The sequence below is a fragment of the Dermacentor andersoni genome, chromosome 3, assembly GCF_023375885.2.
Source record: "Dermacentor andersoni chromosome 3, qqDerAnde1_hic_scaffold, whole genome shotgun sequence".
In the NCBI taxonomy this organism is placed as follows: Eukaryota; Metazoa; Arthropoda; class Arachnida; order Ixodida; family Ixodidae; genus Dermacentor; species Dermacentor andersoni.
In genome coordinates this window covers 235,466,912-235,486,240 of record NC_092816.1, presented here as the reverse complement: position 1 = coordinate 235,486,240, position 19,329 = coordinate 235,466,912, and the positions used below count along the sequence as shown (strand labels likewise).

At 44.0% G+C, this 19,329-nt stretch overlaps 1 protein-coding gene across 1 annotated transcript in view; it reads left to right on the top strand.

The window, feature by feature from the left end:
* LOC126536426 (uncharacterized) overlaps positions 1–17,836 on the top strand; it is a 91,411-nt gene extending 73,575 nt beyond the window's left edge. Inside the window, exon 5 of the mRNA XM_050183384.3 lies at positions 15,526–17,836. Within this exon, the coding sequence (XP_050039341.2) occupies positions 15,526–15,767 (242 nt within the window). The 3' untranslated portion in view covers positions 15,768–17,836. The remainder of the gene's footprint in view (positions 1–15,525) is intronic.
* Positions 17,837–19,329: the final 1,493 nt, after the last annotated feature.

The following is a 19,329-nucleotide window of genomic DNA, read 5'->3' as shown; positions in this document are numbered from 1 at the left end:
CCAAGTAAATAAGACACGTCTGCCACTTCAATCCTGCCCACACGGTGTCCATGAGGCGCTGAAACGTTGCAGGCGCCGAGCACAGCCCGAATGGCATGACCTTGAACTCGTAGAGGCCGTCTGGCATGATGAATGCGGTCTTTTTGCGATCTCTCTCGTCGACTTCTATTTGCCCGTAGCCAGACTTGAGGTCCATCGACGAGAAGTATTTAGCGTTGCAGAGCCGATCCAGTGCGTCGTCTATCCGCGGAAGCGGGCATACGTCCTTCTTCGTGATCTTGTTCAGTCGACGATAATCGACGCAGAAGCGTAGGGTTCCGTCCTTTTTCTTCACCAGGACAACAGGAGATGCCCACGGGCTTTTCGGCGGCTGGATTATGTCGTCGCGCAGCATTTCGTCGACTTGTTACCTAATAGCTTCACGTTCTCGCGTCGAAACTCGGTAAGGGTTCTGGCGAAGTGGTCGAGCGCACTCTTCGGTTATGATGCGATGCTTTGCAACTGGTGTTTGTGGAATCCTCGATGACATCGAAAAGCAGTCATTGTATCGACGGAGAAGACTTCTGAGGTGTTGCTGCTTGCTCTTGGAGAGACTTGGATTTACGTCGAAATCTGGTTCGGGGACTATGGTCGGCGGGGTAGATGCGGCAGAACCTGAGAGAACAAAGGCATTGCTCGTTTCCAGAATTTCCTCGATGTACGCGATTGTCGTGCCCTTGCTGATGTGCTTGAACTCTTGGCTGAAGTTGGTTAGCATCACTTCCGCTTTCCCTCCGTGGAGTCGAGCGATCCCTCTCGCGACGCAAATTTCACGGTCGAGTAGTAGATGCTGGTCGCCCTCGATGACGCCCTCTACGTCAGCGGGTGTTTCGGTGCCGACGGAAATAACAATGCTGGAGCGCGGCGGGATGCTCACTTGATCTTCGAGCACACTCAAGGCGCGGTGACCACGAAAGCTCTCCGATGGTATCGCTTGATCTTCGAAAGCGTTATCGATTTCGACTTCAGGTCGATGATTGCGCCGTGTTGGTTCAGGAAGTCCATGCCAAGAATGACGTCTCGTGAACACTGTTGGAGGATAACGAAGGTGGCAGGGTAAGTCCGGTCATGAATGGTAATTCTTGCCGTGCAGATTCCAGTCGGCGTAATGAGGTGTCCTCCAGCGGTCCGAATTTGGGGGCCCTCCCATGCAGTCCTAACCTTCTCCACTTGGGCGGCGATGTGTCCACTCATTACGGAGTAATCGGCCCCTGTGTCGACTAAGGCGGTGATTGCGTGGCCGTCGAGAAGCACGTCGAGGTCGGTGGTTCTTTGTCTGGCGTTGTAGTTGGGTCTTGGCGTGGGATCACGACTGCGTCGTGTTGAACTGAAGCTGGTACGTCGCGTCGTCGCGTCGTCTTTCGTCGGTGTAGTCTTGGCTTCCTGACTTCGTCGGGACGGAGGCGCGTCGTCATTAGGTCGTCGAGATGGTTTCTTCGTCGTCTTCGTCGGCGGCGGAGGATCTTCGTCAGTTCGACGAACAGCAACCGCACCTCCACCGGTTGGTGCTTTTAGTTTTCCGGATATGGGCTCGCAGAGCGTCCCCGCGCTGGGCCGGTGTATAGTCGGCGCTGCGGCGACAGGTAGCGGCCTGGTGATGGCGAACGCGACGGTCGTCGAGAGCTCCATTGAGTAGCGGCGAGGTAGTCGGCGATGTCACGTGGGCGCTCTCCAAGCTGTGGACGCGGCGCGTTGACGGCGAACCCTCTCAGTCCCAAGTCGCGGTATGGGCATCGGCGATACACATGGCCGGCTTCTCCGCAGTGATAGCACAGCGGGCGGTGGTCGGGGGCTCGCCAAATGTCCGTCTTCCTCGCGTAGGTGCGCTGGGCGACGGGTGGGCGTGCTGGCGGCGGCGGCGGTGGACGACGGAATTGCGGAGTTACAGGGCCCTGGCGCAGTCGCGGAGGGGAGCCTTGACGGCGTGCGACGGCGGCGTAGGTCATCGCGCCTGGCTGGGGCTGCGGTAACTGAGGTTGCACCTCACGAACTCTAAGCGATCGCTGAACCTCATCTTTCACGATGTCGGCGATCGAGGCCCCTTGAGGCTGCGAGGAAGGCAGGACCTTGCGCAGTTCTTCGCGCACAATGGCCCTGATGGTTTCTTGCAGGTCGTCGGAACCCAGTCCTTGGATCCTGGGGCTGCCATTGGTGTGGACTTGGTGGCAATCTTGCTGCTCGTCTCAGGTAGAAGTCTGTGCTCTGGGGGCAGTCCTTGCAGTCGGCGGCTAGCGCGCTGGTCTTGAACGATGTTGGTTTTGTCCTCGGGCTTCGGGCTTGGATCGCGGCTTTGCGGGGGCGTTCGGTACATGAACGCACAAGCACCTCCACCAGATGTCACGTGGTGGTGACGTTGAAGAACACAGTAGCAATACTGTGAAAGACAAAACTAACTTTTATTGGGCGAACCTGTGCCCACAAAAACAGACTACACTTATAGCACAACGATAGCGGCGAACACGGTCGGTGATCGTCGAAAATCTGATCAGCGGGTCAAGCGCGTCGGCTTTTATAGAGCAGCCGTCGAATGTTCCAGACAAATCGGTCGGACCCGCTTGCCTTCCACAACGTTCACCATTCGCGTCAGCCGATGAAATCGGATAACACAAGGTTCGGCGACCATAGACAGCGGATAGAAACATCGATAACTTTCCAGAAACTTCGGGTACATGCAGGCGCGTCCCGCACTTTGCGATAACATTTGTCAGGCGGCGAAACGTGGTCGCCCGATAAAGATAAGTACACGTGTCAGTATCATTGATTTATTTCTATTTCTGCTGCACTTGATCAGGCTAATGTGACAACTGTGTTTGCTCTTTAATGTTCTCCATTTACTGTGTATTCAGCTTGGCTGCCAGAAAATGCTTGAAAAATTTTCAGTATCCAAGTGACGAAATATTTCACTGACGGCCGTGTGTGAAACACGCAAGATGACAAAACTGATAGCAAAATGATGAGATGTTTCTATTATAGAGTTTGGACTCGACTTTTGGTGAGGATGTCGATCGACCTTGGGCCTGGTGACAGCACACCCGACATGGCCAAAGTTCAGCCTATCAGTTGAGTGCTGCCGAATGGACCATCAACATCGAAAAATGAAGGAGAGCCAGGTTGGGGAATTTTTACTTTGGAACAGAATACTGACAGCTGGCTCTTTTCTTTAAGAACTAAGATATTTACGTACCAATCCTTTCTCATTGTGGAGCCTGCATAGAATTGCTTTTTGCTTGTTATATATTTCTTCAGAAAGCAGTTCTTCTGAACCCTTTTTGCATGCACAAATAAATAAAGAGGAGTGCACTTTCTGAAGAAATTGATGCACTGAAATGTGGGTTCGACACACAGAGAGATGCAAAATAACAACTTTAAAGCAGTAAAAGAAACAGGTTTAAAAGATGTTCTAACATCATAACCCGCATTGGCATACGGATTTAAATATAACAGCAACAGAGGTGGATGCAGAGAAGTGTTTGGAAATGTTTGCAAAATATGGACATTGTCTAAGAAATTGTTTTTATTTACTCGGAGCTACTTGGTGCCATGGCAGTGCAGTAAAAGCTCAAGATGATGTCCCTGCTCCTAATAAAGCACCTTTAGATTTTAAAATTAAATTAAGGGCTTTTACATTCCAAAGTCACATCCTGAAGTTTTGGGAACCTGGCCTTCTTTAATGTACACCTGAATCTAAGTGCATAAGCGTTATTGCATTTTACCCCCATTGGAGGGCAGCTGCCATGGCCTAGTTTGAAGCTGTGAGCAGCATGGCATCATAGTAACTGGTCTATAACACCACGTCAGAATGAGAAATACTGCTAAGAACTACCAACTTCTTGGCTCACAAGCACTTTGCACTAAGTTAAAGGAGTATGGAGTACTGACAGCCACCGTTTATGTACCAATTTCTTTTTAGCCTGACTCCATTATTAGGGTGCGAAGCTTCAATTAGTCAAAACCAGCCTAAATTACGGAACCAGCTCAAAACACGCACCATGTATAGCTGGATTTGGACGTGAAAATGGAGTCAATTCATTTCGCCGAAAATGGAGGTGGCATTCCACTATTTCATGCATTTTGCCTAAAACATAGTCAACAATAATTAATCAATTTCTAAAATATTCTTTTTAATGTTTTTTTCAAGCATGAAAGGAGGAGCCAAATGGTGTTCAGGTGCACGAGTGGTTAGTTACACGGCACTTGCATGCGTTCACAGGCTTCTTTCAAGCTTGAAAAAAAAATTCTTTTGCACCTATTCAGCAGTAGAAAGCTGGATTGGGAATTTTTCAGGATGCTCTACAATTTTCGCACTGACACTTTTGCTTTGAATATAATATTTGAGCAGTTAAATAATCGTTAATAACTAATTACCTAATTAGGAAAAATGGAAAAAGTGGTTTCACTTGCTCGAAACGATCGCAAACGACATTACCTTGGTTCTGTCCAGCTGCGTGGCACTTGTACATATTTAAAGCTTGCACAAGTCACACAGACCACCTGGTACTTACAAGGCATATATAGAAGTGGCTAAGTTGTGTGAGCCAGCCATGTGTAGCGAATCATGAGAAAGAGCCATGTTTCTTTGACTTAAGGGCATGATAAGATTTACATGCTCGACACCTTGTATCAGTGTGTTCTAGGCCTGTTCGTAGTTTAGCTGCTACATAAACAATATTTCTCCACGTGTAAGCTCATGCATCTTTCAAGTATATTGCCTTGTGTGTCCAAAGTAAACCATCCTTGCGCTTCCTTCATTATGTCTTCATCTGTTGCTGCGCTAAATTTCTAACATGCAACTGCACAAATTTTCATGTAGTTTTCATATTTCCTCGTTTCGTGGCTTTATTTCTGAACAAGTTGTTTTCTTTAAACCCTGTTGCACAGAGCAGTACACAGCATTTCTGTCTAGAGTGGGAATTCGCCTTTTTTTTCAGGTTGACATTAATACACCTTGCCTGGGCAATGTAAGGCGTTCTACATAACTTGGCCCTGCAATAATGTTTTATATTGCATTCCAGCATCATGCAAAAGCTGTTTACTTACCAGATGAGAATATGTATAAGTGTTGGAAGTAACAGAACTGGAAGAAGCCAGCAGATAATGAGGTCAAGGAAAGCATACAGGAACATGTTCTATGTTTTTTATATGAAGTATAGAAATGATAAATTCAAGGTAAATGAAAGCGGATGAAATGACATCTACCTGTGGGTGGGGAACGGACCCATAACGTTCACATTACGCATGTGATATACTAACCACTGTGATATACTACGGCCGCGTTCGAGCGTGGACAATCTGAGGGGCCATTGTGGACGGTTGAATGCTGCCTTGTTAGCACAGTGGTTAGTGCATCGCATGCCTAATGCAAAGGCTGTAGGTTCGTTCTCCCCCCCCATGGCTGGTTGTTTTTTGTGGACCATTTTCATTTCCCTTTATCATTTCTACATGTAAATATAAAATTAAAAATAAGTTTCCATGTGCCTTCCCTGGCATCTTCCAGCTGTGATTAAGAAAAACTTTGTCCCTTAGTATCTATTGATCTCGTTTGGAAGAACAGGAGCTTCATTTTAAAAATAATGCATTCACCTTGTTCAGCATCTCAATGTGGTCTCAAATCTTATCAAAGCATGTGTATTACTAAGTTTTTGTTAAGATGATGATATAGCATGGGACCTAATTAGTATCCTTTGTGTACAGAGATATGACTAGTCTAATAAATAGGAGGATATTAAGAAGCACTTCTAACATGGTCTGATCATGTGTTTAAAAAAAACTAATCTAGCATGATTTCAGGCATAACTGTTGCCCCTGAAAAATATTTGGATCATCTGCATTGGCATTGTTCTGAGAGAGCACCAATACCGCTTTGATTGAAGTAGCCTCGTGGAACATGAAGCATCGCTTCTTGCTGACTCAAGGAAATATCTGCATATCTGAAGTGCATGTGTCATATGCTCGAATGCTGTTTAAAGGCTGCTAATTAGAAAATTACTTCACTTGCCTTCCAGAGATTGCTTCAGTAGTCTACGCTACTCGATCATAACCAATTTACAAGAGTGAACTTTCATCACATTTGGCTTTGCAATGTTTATGCAACACACCACAATTGCCTACTAGACATGTGACTGCACTAAAGCTTGGAATTAATGACCAGTAAGATTTATGGGACAGCAAAACTTAGTTTATTACTCCACAACAAAATGCCAGGCACTTCGGTTATTTCTGCCATAGAGTTCCTTACAGTAATTACTAGAGGGAAGTCTGGCGCTGCAGTCGTACCACCATGGGAACGATGGAAAGCACATGGATTTGTCTGATATTCGTGCTTGTGAATTCAGACGTTCTTGTGGCTTCCTATATTATACGCTATATAAATCTTTTTGTCATAAATTTCAGCGCAGTCTATACTCTTCGAAGTTCAGAAGACGCCGCCAACACGCATAATTGCTATTATTTGCAACGACTGAGCTTGTCCAGGTGGCCAAATCGAAACGTGCCAAGTGTCTCAAGGCACTGGTATGCCGGCGATAAATTCATCAGGGCATTGCACTCGCTTGTCGTTACATGCCTCCGTGGCTTAATGGTTGAAATATCAGACTTCTGTTTTAGAGTTCCTGTGTGAATCCTGTCGTCGGACGATTTTAATGTTTATTTATTTATTACACAGTATATTGTTGAAAATGACTTGTTTACAAAGTCCCAAAGCCGTTTGAAGCCAAATTGACGAAGTTTAGGCAAATTGATGTACTTCCCATAATTCCCATGCTGGTACAACCGTTCTTGTTTCATCTCCTGTAGACACTAGCGTCAGAGTTCCCTCTAGTAATTATTGTATGAAACTCTATGATTTCTGCACGTCGCTCGTGCAGAAGCGGCACCACACCTGCTGCGTAAACATGCACTACCTTTCGTCCAAGTGCAGGGAATGCTGTGAACTCGCCCTGTACAAAGCCTGCACTAAGTAAAACAAATCACAACGTGCAGTTGCAGCCATGTTGAGCTGTTGGAACTAGTAGTGAAATGCAGCACCTCTTGAACTAGTTCAGAAAGTGCAGCTTAATCGAGTGGAGATTATATAGTAACAGAAGTTGAGTGATTCTGCATTACATTCACGAAATATACTTCATGATACCTTTCCATTTATTTCGTCAGTTATTAAGAATCCCTTTTGCATTGTTGGACAAAACTACAGAATGCCAACATATTTTCTAGCATTCACTGGTAGCAAACATGTCAAAACTTGCTCTCGTGTCTGGATTGCCGCTTTACCCGTTAACGCCCAATTCCGGAAAAATGTACCAAATTTTCCAATTTTTTATGTATTAATTTTTCCGGTGTCATTCTCATTCTAAAAATATATTACTTCATTGGTCTCTGGTTAGACATAACACAAAAATAAAGGTGCTCTTGAGGGCAGCTTTCCCTCAATGCCGACTATAACTAATCTTTGACAGTCAGAGCAGCATCACATCGGGCAGAAAGAGTGCGACTCGTCATTGCCGATATTGGTACTACCTCCAGTCACTAGTACAGCTTGGGATCAAATGTTAAAGGTTGCGATTTCGTTGCGGCCCAATTTTAATTCTGCAGCTGTTACACTTGGGTGTAGCGTGTGTATGTACATGTACATGTGCATGCATTAAAATGACTTCATGCTAGAGCAAAGCAACTGTAGTGCTGAAAGACATTAGTCATCTTTATATATTTGCTTTGTAAAGATGCGCTAAGTTTATCTTTTGCAGTATAGACTTGGCGATCTTTGGCCAAAGATGCCTTTGTGCTACTAAAGCCTATCAATTAGCTTTTTGCAGTAGCAGGTGCTTATTCTTTTTTCAGGATCGGTGTGCCAGTTATAATTTGTTTTTATTGAACTGTGCAATTGCCACTCACAGGACTGCATGTCATCTGAGGTGTTCCTTTTTCAATCAAGAATGTTGAGGTTGTGTTTGTAAAACTCGATTTCTTGCCTCAGACGAGCTTGTGCAAACCGACCAAGCTGAGAATTCTACCTGCTTATATATGAAATATGTTGCGGTTATGAACCCTCATAATGAATGACACATAGTACAAAAATTTTATGTATAAAAATTTCATATAATTTTTCGTGTTTTTCGCGTTCGTGTTCACTTCTCTACTCTTGTGTCCTGTCTGCATGCCTCACCTCTTTTTTTTCATATTAAATATCGTCTAAGCTTAACCATGCTTTTTTACCACTATGCAGGGAGAAAAAGTTCCGGTAACACCATGCATTCAGTGTGGTGGCCGAGACGTGTATGCAAGCAACCTCCGTCATGTGGACCAAGAACTACTCTGCAGTGTCTTGCAGACTTCCATGCGAAGCCCTCAACATTCTCGTCTCAGTGGAATGGCTGCTCATCTATCAGCGTGTCCATCACCAAGAAGGCCATTTGTAAAGCTTCTGAAACCGTTTGAGAAAGCTTAATAATTTTTTTATTTAGTTTTCACGGTTGGCCGTAGAATCTCAACATTTTTTCTTTCTAACATTTTTACCTGGCACAAAACGGTGCAATAACTTTAAACCAAGTGATTTAAGTGATGCTTACTCTAATGCCTATCTGGTTTTGTTAGTGTTTAAGAAATTTGAATGTCTGATGAGGTAACAGCATTTGAATTTGTCATCGTGGCTCGTTTCAATGAGCTGCTAGGAAATAAGAAGCAAAACTTATCACATGCCAGTTGTAGCATTTTTGTTTTCATGACTACAGTATACACGTTTCAAAAGATGGGAAGTGGGGAAAAAAGCGTCGAGAACATAATCATCCTAGAATTGTCATGTCCTTACAGCTCTGTAATGACTAGTGCCGCACACATCTTGGGAGCACATTTGTCGCAATGCCTACAGGTATATTTGATAAGAGTATAGCTTGCACCCAGATTTACCACACAGTTGATGGCTGATGGCTTTTGTTTGTCGTCTTCACGTTACTACTATGTCTTCAATATTCATTTAGATGTAAAGGACACTACAGGCACTGAAGTACCAAATGGCACTTGCATTTCAGGGGACAAAGTACCCAGCATGCCTGTCACAAAACATATTCTAGGGGCTACCTTGCCTCTCTAGGTAAATGGGCACCAGATGCTCTGTGTACAATGTAATCGGTGTACTTCTCTGGAGTGCTTGAAAGATGTGCTACGGGCTGTACTGGCACTGTCTGAAGATAATGCATGGTTCTAGAAAGCCTGCAGCTGAGCATCTGCCACCATACTGAAGGAACTGTCCTAATTTATTTTGTTGATGTGGTTGAAAATTAGGAGCTGCAATGAATAGTTGTGAATGTGACAGTGCTGCCAAACTAAAGCACAAATTACACACCTCGACTCGCACAAGCACTCTGAAAGTTTTACTATGTGGTATCTGTGTTTGCTGCCTGACCTTATGGCACCTTTACGAGCAGTCGCAAGTGATTGCAGCTGCTGAGGCTTTATCACCTGGTAGGGTGAAAAAAGGATGCTGTGCCACCAGTGTGGCTGTACACTCCGAGATGGAAGCTATCTTGAACCAGGTGTTTGGTAGACAGTACCTGTGCAGCCAAAACATGCTGTTTGAGCCCTATAGGCAACTGCGTTCACAACTGCCCACAAGTGTGCTGTCACAACAGAAAGTTAAGAACAAGCAGCAATTTTACCGGTGTTTCTTCAAAACATTAGTGCAAGTCATTCTTTCACCAAAGCTGGCAATCATGCATATGTAATGAGAACAGGGCATTTGTGACACACACGACGTCATGTGTCAAGTTTAATTAGTTCAGTAATCTATGAGATGTAATTATAAAAAGTATACCTTTTGTTCCTCAGTGGTCGCGTGGAGAGATTACCATTCCCGGCAGTTTAGTTTTGACTTTTTATGTCTAGATTTGGTGTGCATATTGCAACTATAACTAACAGTCAGTGCTCTGTTATGCCCAGTTTTTATGCTGTCTTTGTGATATTTGCAATATTTTGCAGTTCAGCTGAGCGAAGTATATGTCTTTACTATTAGTAGTTTTCATGTTCAAATTTTGTGCAGTGCTCACTAGTTATTACGAGCCATGTTTTGTTCACATATGCTCTTGGATTGTTGCGCGAAGTGACACGGACACAGACCAGAAGCAGACAGGACGAGCGCTCACTCTCAACTAAATTTTTATTGAAACGAAGCACCATGAACTTGAACTTGAACAGGGTGGCAAAAAAGAAAAGATTGCGGCGTTAGACATGTGTCCCCTTCTTTTGTGCCTTGTAACACTGGTATAGTTTATCAGATTCCTCTCAAGTGCGGGAAGACTTACTTTGGACAGAGCGGCAGGTGCATTAATATTAGACTAAAAGAACACAAACATTTATTTAACAACCCTAATGCCTCACATCTAGCATCACATTGTTACAATTGCAGTTGTAAACCTTTGTTTGAAGACAAAAATTCTTTCAAGACACAAATGCCAAACCACACGGGAAATGATCGAGGCATTCCACATTAAAAGGTTAGGAGAGACTTGCGTTAGCCATGCTTCTTTGTCTCTGTTAGAATGCGAATTTCAGTATCTTCACAACACCTGTCTTAATCTGAAGTAGTGTTTTTTCGTTGTTTCCTTTTTTGACTTCCCTACTTCCTGATATGTTTAACTGATGTCTTTATACCTTGTCATGTTCTTATGCTGCGGTTTTTTGCAATCACCTATATATGTATGTTCTTTGTTTCAATAAAAATTTAGTTGAGAGTTAGCGCTCATCCTCCTGCTTCTAGTCTGTGTCCATGTCACTTTGCGCTGCAATCCAAGATCATATTACTGTACCAACTCGCCCAACTTTCTATCGTTGTGTTCACATAGACACATTCAGACTTGTTCATTCTTATGTGACCGGTTATTTTTGTACTTTATAATAAGATGCAGTGCTTTTCGAATGAAAACATGTGATAGTTCGTAGTGAGGTTATTTAAAAAAACTTTTCTGATTAAAATTTAATTGAACAGCCTGTGCCATTATTCGGTGCTTATGTCTTTGTATTGGTATGGTATTACTCCTTATCTTCCTTTTTGCTTTTAAAATGTGCAAACATTATTATGTAACCATTTCGCCTTAATGAAATAATAAATACTTCTGACATTTCGTCACAAATTTTACAATGATTTTGTTCAATTAGGTAACGTTAGACTAGCTGATTGTTATTTGGTAGCTTGACTTACGATGCCTGTGGGATATTCAATGCAAGCACATGGTGCAAAATAAGCTAAATTATTGGGTATAAGCAGGTCACTGGCAGTAAATGGAGCATACATAAATTTCAGGAAATAGTGCATGCTTATATATTAAACAGCATGCACAGCTACACATGCAGTTTTGTTTGTAAATGCTGAAACATTACTCTAAGTGGAAGCGCTTTGTTGCACTTTTCTCTTTGGCTTTCAGTGCTACCTTTAAGTCGTATATGTAAAGGTACTAATAGAAGCATCCCGTGGAGATAAATGACAACTTTGATGAATAGAGGTATAAAATGTGTGCTTAAAACGGCAAAAAACTGCTTGACAGGCAGACTTCTGCTTCTGTAGTACTGCACTTGTTACCGTCGCCAATCCATGCATTGCTTGCGCTCTAATGCATTCAATATGAGCTACAACAACGAGCTGTGGTGTCTTTCGCCCCTGGTCGAGCTGGTGTTGCTGCGAAAATTTTTTAACAAGAAAAGTGGAGGTTTTTAATTATTTCTGAAATGCATGTAACATCATGCTTTTGGCTGTGTGCTGTTTCCATGGAGTGATAAGTACTGGTGCACCAAGGTGCGGGAGATCCTGTGTCCTTAGTGCAGCGCGCGTTGTTATTGCGTTCTGCATCCTGCCGGCAGTGTACTATCACTGCAGAGGGAGATTACGAAAAGCATAGGGTGTGTGCATTGGTGCGATCATGAAACTTAAATTTTTTGCCTGAAAGGGTCGCACGTTAGATGTGCTACCACATGACTGACCAGAAGCGTAATATGACGACGCCTCACAAATTCTGGCTCATACTGAACAAGGTAGTACCATAGCTAAGGCTAGGCAGCATTCACAACAGCTAGTATGCCCATTAACTACATGGCTGTAGTGAACGCTAAAATACTTGCAGGGATAACACCCCTTTTGGAAGGGTGTTGTCCATGCTACACCCATATTGAAAGGGTGGTGCCTGTGTTACGCCCATATAGCAAGGGTGTTGTTTGTTTTACACCCAAAGGCAAGGTGACGTCATATTAACGCCCTTTTCTTTGTGGGGTGTTAATTTGCACCCCTTTGCTTGGGGTGTCGCAATACACCCAAAAGGGTGTCACCCATGGGACAAGTCATTTACACCCTTAAGGATGTTAAAATTTTTGAGTGTAGGCTGTACGGCCCTTTCTTCAGGCGCAGTGATAACATCTGCGAAACAAAAAAAAGCACTAGTCAAAGTGTCGGGGATTGCAGCGCTGTGATGCCTCACCAAATAATTGCCAGCTTGTCACACTGAGAGCAACCAGCTGCGCTCTGTTCGCGATGTGTGCGCATATCTTGTGCGCATTTTCGTTGAAACGCGAAGCCCTGGCTTACAACGTGCTTCAGACCGCACCCAATGGCGCGGCTAACGTTTGAAATCGCTGCTATCACTCTCTTACCGACGCAAGTGGTATCTTTTAAGTATCGCGGGGTTTATTTCCTGTAGAGAAGAATTACCACACGTAGAAGACAGAGGCTAAATTAAAAATAAATTCTGGCGTTTTGCATGCAAAAGAAACTGCGATCTTATTATGAAGCATGCTGTCATGGTGGCTCCGGATTTTTTGACCACTCGGGTTTCATTAAGGTGGCCCTTTGTGTACCTAATGACTGGAAAATGGCCAATGTAACTCCTATATTTAAAAGTGGTCGTCGTGATTTGGCAAGCAATTACAGACCGGTGTCTTTGACATCAGTCTGTTGTAAAACACTAGAAGATGTTATTTACTGTGGTCTTATTAAGCATCTTCAGGACCATAATTTTTTCATCCCGACCTAGCATGGATTTCGCATGGGATTATCCTGTACCACTCAACTTACTGAGTTCATACATGACGTTGCACTCGGCTTTAACAATAGTACAGAGATTGATGCTATATTTATTGATTTTCGAAAGGCGTTTGATGTAGTCCCGCATAACTTACTTTTGCACAAACTATCATTTCTTGGCCTCCCCGATTCACTTTACGGTTGGATTAAAGATTATTTGTATAAACGGAAGCAAAAAGTGGTTCTGAACGGTGCGATGTCGAGAACGGTTAATGTTTTATCAGGTGTGCCTCAAGGGTCGGTCCTTGGGCCGTTGCTGTTCCTCATATTTATCAATGACTTAAGTGAAGGCTGTGTTTCAAGTATCAGACTGTATGCGGATGATTGCGTTGTGTACCATCCTGTGTCTTGTGCCGAACATACGAGTTTGTTGCAGTCTGATCTCGAAAAAATTTGTTCCTGGTGTGCTAAATGGAAAATGGATTTGAACGTAGCAAAGTGTTATCATGTTAAATTTACGAACAAAAAGAAAAAGGTGCCCAGTTCATACTTAATTAATAATGTTTTAGTACAATGCGTTGAAGAAGTCAAATACCTGGGCGTCACGTTAACTACGGCATTAGACTGGACATCCCACATTGACGCAACAAGCGCTAAAGCGTGCCGCCTTTATCACCTTTTCCACAGGAACTTCAAGTATGCGCCAAAACCATTGAAGGAAGCTTTGTATCTTCCAAATATTAGGCCGGTGTTAGAATACGCTTGCGCAGCATGGGACCCCTTCACAAAAGTTCTTGAAGATAAGCTAGAGCGTGTTCAGAAAAGGGCTGCAAGATCCGTCACGGGCATCTACGATTACAAAATTAGAGGTTTGCAAGTCAGGGAAAATCTAGGATGGAAGTTGCTGTCCACACGCAGAAATATAATCAGGTTAAAGCTTTTACACAATATTAACAGCGGTAACACAGGAATCGATAAGAACATATATTTAAAACCACCTCATTATCAGTCTCAAAGACGCGACAATTCCAAGAAAATAAGGGCCCACCAAAGTCGTATTAATGTATTTAAGTTTTCATTCTTTCCACGAACAATTGCAGAGTGGAATTTGCTCCCGGATGAGATAGTGTCTGCACCCAATTTTTCATCTGCCATAGAGAACTTTATGTGAATGTGTTTTAGACAATATTTCCAGTGTGCCATTTTATGCATTGTGTAACAAATTTTATAATCGGATGTTGTTAGTATTGGATGTGTTGCCTTTCTTTAATAATTACGATTATTGTATTTCTAATACGTACCACAGATGATATGATGCCGTTGTTCGCGAAGTTGACTTTTATGTTTCTAATTAACCCCCCTACGATAATGCCCAACTCGGGCGCTGTAGGTATTTGTAATAAATAAATAAATAAATAAATAAATGAATAAATAAATAAATAAATAAATAAATAAGTATGCGAGCGCCTTGTGTATTTCGCCCCCATTGAAACGCGACCGCCTTGCCGGGGATCCAACTCGCAACCTAAACAGCGCAACAGCATATAGTCAGTGGGCTGCAGCTCTGAGTCAAGACCTAGGGTGCTGTGAACTTTATTATCGTTAATTTTTCAACATGGTGCATTACTTTTTGCATTGACGCCTCGTCAATTGGGTGTGTTAATTAAAAGTTAGCTTATTGCACGCAATGAAATAATACTTTGATTAGCATGAACAGCGCTCATCATGGACAACCTTCGCCGTTCGCGCAAGCAGCCTTGCTCTATTTTTTAATAGCAGGGTACATTTATTTGGGACAGCCGGTATGCAGCTGTTTTTATTCTATGAAGAGAAATAATTAGTGATGTATGGGTATAGTCTCTACGGTGCCAAAATATCCACTCCTACCTCGTATGAAGAGGCTTGGCAAAAAGAAAGCAGGTATTAACCTGTTCTAGAAGTTCTCACACCAGCTTGTCATGGAGTTGCACGGTGCCATCTCAGACTACATAATTTTTTTTCAAAACCGACATTTCAACGAGTTGGTTTAGCTTCATCTTGGGTAAAAAGCGCGACACAGACATCGACAAGAGCTAAGGAAGTGACGGGATAGGCGCTGAATTTTTTTGTTCTTGTGATAGCAATTATAGGAACACTCCAAGCGCATTTCTGCCGTCGGCGTGCCAAGTCCACCACGTTCGCCACACTTAAAACGCGCATCAGTTCCATGTTTCGTTTCGATGCAAGCAGAACGCATGAATTTCCGTATGCTGAGATTTGAGTGCACTCGGAGAACGAGCGGAAACGATACGCAGCCCTGTACTATACGGCGCATCTAATGGCCGGCTTCTGTACCTCGGAAAGGCCTAATCGTCCTCACGTCGAGCATCTGTGATTGTAAGCCGCATACCTACACGTTCCACTCGTGGCACTCCGGAGAGTCCGGGACCAACAGTCGTGCACGGTAAACCAGTGTTCCAATGCCCTTCTGACCATCCGCTTGTTCTGCGTTTCAGTGCCGTGCGAGGCCAAGTACTGCCCCTGGAATGGCGACTGCACCGAAGACCGGCTGGGAACAGCGCGTTGCAGCTGTCCGACGTCGTGCGACTTCGAGTCGAAGCCCGTGTGCGCCACCGACGGGGTCACCTACCCCAACCGGTGCAAGATGCGCGTCGATTCGTGCCGCAACCAGAAGAGGCTCTGGTCACGCCACCAGGGCACCTGCCACGCTGCGCCGCCGTACGGGTCGCCCTACTGATCGCGCTCTCCTATTTCCCCTACGTAGGCTAGCAATCCCCGTCATTCCTCTCTTTGCTTTCACTCTTCCTTTCTTTCTCTCACTTGTCTCTCGTGCCTCACCTTACTTGTTCGCATACAGGTTGACGATGAATCTAAAAGCTCCGCGTCGTTTCGAGTAGCATGACGCCAACCATGACTTTTTTTCTGCACCTAGTTTTTCCCCCTAAATTTGAGCTAAAGTGTCGTTAGCACAGAAAATTAAATGGGCACTAAATAGGAAAGGGATTTCACCTGTACTAGTAAATTACCCATCTAGAATACCAAGGATGCCACTGTTATAGCGGAAAGGTTCTTGTTGGCTAGTAAACGCGCAAGTAGAAAAGACAGCTTACGACGGCGCTTGAAGTTTCGGTGCCACTTCGCCATGACGTCATAGATTTTGACGGCATCTGCTGAGGCCTAGTTGGTAAAATTATTGGTAACAATGAGTTACCTTTTGTGCTAAAGGAACAAAACATTAAACGTGGCAAGTTTCCAGAACTTACACAGAGCGAACGCTGCCCAGTTGCGAAAAAACACTGTGAAGTCCGTGACCTTACACTGACGTATGGCTGCAAGGTTTCCGCGCGAAATTCAAGAATTCGAAATTTGACTTTCATCTTCTCTTCTAACAATCAACCAATTATTGCGGAATTACTGACAATAAAGTTTTGAAAGAATATTTTATAAGCATAACTTTATTTAGTCCTTTTTCTTTAGTATCCCTTTAAGTCACGGGACGTTCCGGTTAGGCAGCACGTTCCGTAAGTCAAGTTGACGCATATGTTACGTTGTTCATGAAATCTTCCAGACAACATTTCATGTGGCCCGACATTTTCTTTGAAGATCATCACTCGCCATGTGCAAATGACGCCACTGACTCGAAGCACTTTCACTCATGTGCTGATTTTTTTTGTCTAAGGAGTAAAGCAGCTGTGATGTGTTTAGTTCCATCAGAAGGTAGAACAAATGGGGAAAAGCGTCCACCCATGTTAAGACAGGTACTGCACGAGCTTTATATGACAGCTCTGAAACATATATGCACAAAGTAACTCTAAAATATTCCATAATAATTACGATCGAGGCACGAAGATAAAGCTTCCCTGCCAATTTGTGGCAACTGACGTTTAAGTTAAGACAAAAATGCACATGTAGCACTTTTCGCATCTGTGTCCCTTTCGACTGCCATGAACTCGAATCTGAGCGATCGATCTCTGAATTTGCGTACACTGAAGAAATATTACGGGGATTTGCGCTGAGGCGGGCGATCATTGAGTGATGAAAATATGGCCACTCTGAGACAGAAGCAGAGATAGGTCACAGGTTATAGGATAGGTCACAGGTCACTTGATCATTACCAATTTCTGAAGACCGAATCCTGCTCGAGCGGCTGATCCAAAATGATGGCACTACAGCACATTTTTTATCATGCTGAATGCTATTTGAGCACTAAAAAGATATAGCTGGAAATAGGTGCTAGTGGTTCTAAGAAAAAAGGGAAGCAGCAAAAACGTAATAGTGCCGTCTGTGACATGTTCAGGATAGCTTGTTGCCCCTCCTACGCTGAGAAAAAACCCAAAAAACACAAGAAGAACAGAACTGGCAATACTGAAGTAAGAGAGGAAATAAGAGGTGCACAGTCAAGACAAATGTCTAAATAGCTATCCGAAGGCAATGACAACAATTAAGCCTTGGGCCGAACCTCATTGAGCTGGAGAATAGACAACGCCAAGTTTCTTGATATATCGAAATGCATGGATGTGAAAGTTATGATTTCACAAGTGAAGCGGCCATTGCAATAAATTTTGGTTATAACCCGATGGCAGAAGGCTGGCTTGCAGGTGTCTCATGCTTCTCTCTAGACCACTCAGACTTTGATAGCTTAGCTAGTGTGTGGGCGCTATCACAATTACGAATTTTGAGTCTTTTATAATGAACGCGTATACTGTACAAGCGTGCTGGAATAGCCTGGTCGCCTTCACTCTTGTTCTCTGTAGTAGCCAAAGAAAAGTGCACTGAACAGATTGAAATAAAGAGATTTTACGGTCATGTGAGCGCTGTCATTCGTTTTTTACATTTCTAAGCCAATTCAAGAATTTTCAGCATGCGAACGCTGAGAATCGTTATCTCGCTTGCGGCGCACTGAGTGGCAAGTACTCAGTGGAGAAGAGACGACCAAGACGACGCGTATCAGCCTAGCTGCTTTTGCTAGACCAGTTTTTGAATAATTTTAATCACTACACCTTTGATATCAACCATGCACTGCTGACGGCTTCATGATCCCCTGAAGGCGCCCAAGCGGGCGTGTTACACGGAACGAGCTTAGAAGCGGGCTGCCGCCATCTGTTGAACTCCATGCAGCCACCATCAAGGGCATAAGAAACGAAGACACAGCGGGGCCTTCTACGTCTCCGCAATGTGAAGCAAATTTGAAGAGACCACGACACGATGAGGTCAACACAAGCCTACAGACAGACGATGTTCTCGAAGTGATGGTCCAGGCAAGTTCTACAGCTGTCATGTACAAGAAACAACGACCAGCTGGAATTCCGGTAATCTTCCAGCCAACGCAACCAGATTGTACGCTGTGCAAAGTGTATCAGAACATTCTGGCATCATCGATCCTGTCGACAGCGCAAGAAAATGCCCCCCGCCTTTATAGACAGTAGAGAGCTTTAGAATAGGGGCCCCAAACATTTTGGGGCCCCAAAGAAATAGCGTGAAAGCCACTGCGCATGCGCCAGACGCAAACTGCGTTTGGGTTTTGCTTTGGGAACGCTATGTCACCGATTTAGCGGGACCCGAAATAGCGGCCCCAAAAGCTTTGCGTCAGCAAACATGGCGGCACCCATCGAAGCGACGACTCTAGCCTAAAGCACCAAACTGGGTTCGATTCGTGGTAACGCGTGAAGTTCGCAAGCTAGGAGAAGTGAATGCGATTATCGCTTTCTCTCAACTAGCGTGTAATATGAAGATTGATTCATTAGACGCCGCTGATTACGAATTCGATTGTGGATTTTATGGCTCGTAGGCCTAACACGGCTAAGCTTGGCTGGTGAAGGCACGTAAAGTTCCTTTGCTCAAAACTAAGCGCAACTAATTGTTTGCTGCTTACAGAATAACCTCTAAATGGTAATTAAACGCAAAAACGCGCAAGTCAAAATTACTATTTCTATCATAAAATGGTATATTTTATTTAATTATTTCTAATAGCTTTTCTTTGACGCCGCAGTGGCGCTATCAGCGAAAGACGCTATCCGCAAACGTAAAACCGTATTCTAAAGCTCTTCACTCCTGCGCGCCCCAACGCTAACACCCGCAAAGCTCCTTGGGGCCCCAAACAATTGGGGCCCCTATTCTAAAACTCTCTAGCTCTAGTTTAGCGTTTGCAACCGAACGTAAAAGCATTACGTACCTAAAGAAATAGCGTCGTCCTCACTGCGCATGCTCGGAGCGTTATTAGGTTTCCGCCGTTTACGCGCGCTATGATAACGTACGTTTTTTGGCTAGTTTAAGGTCCGCAATGTTTACGGACGCTAAAA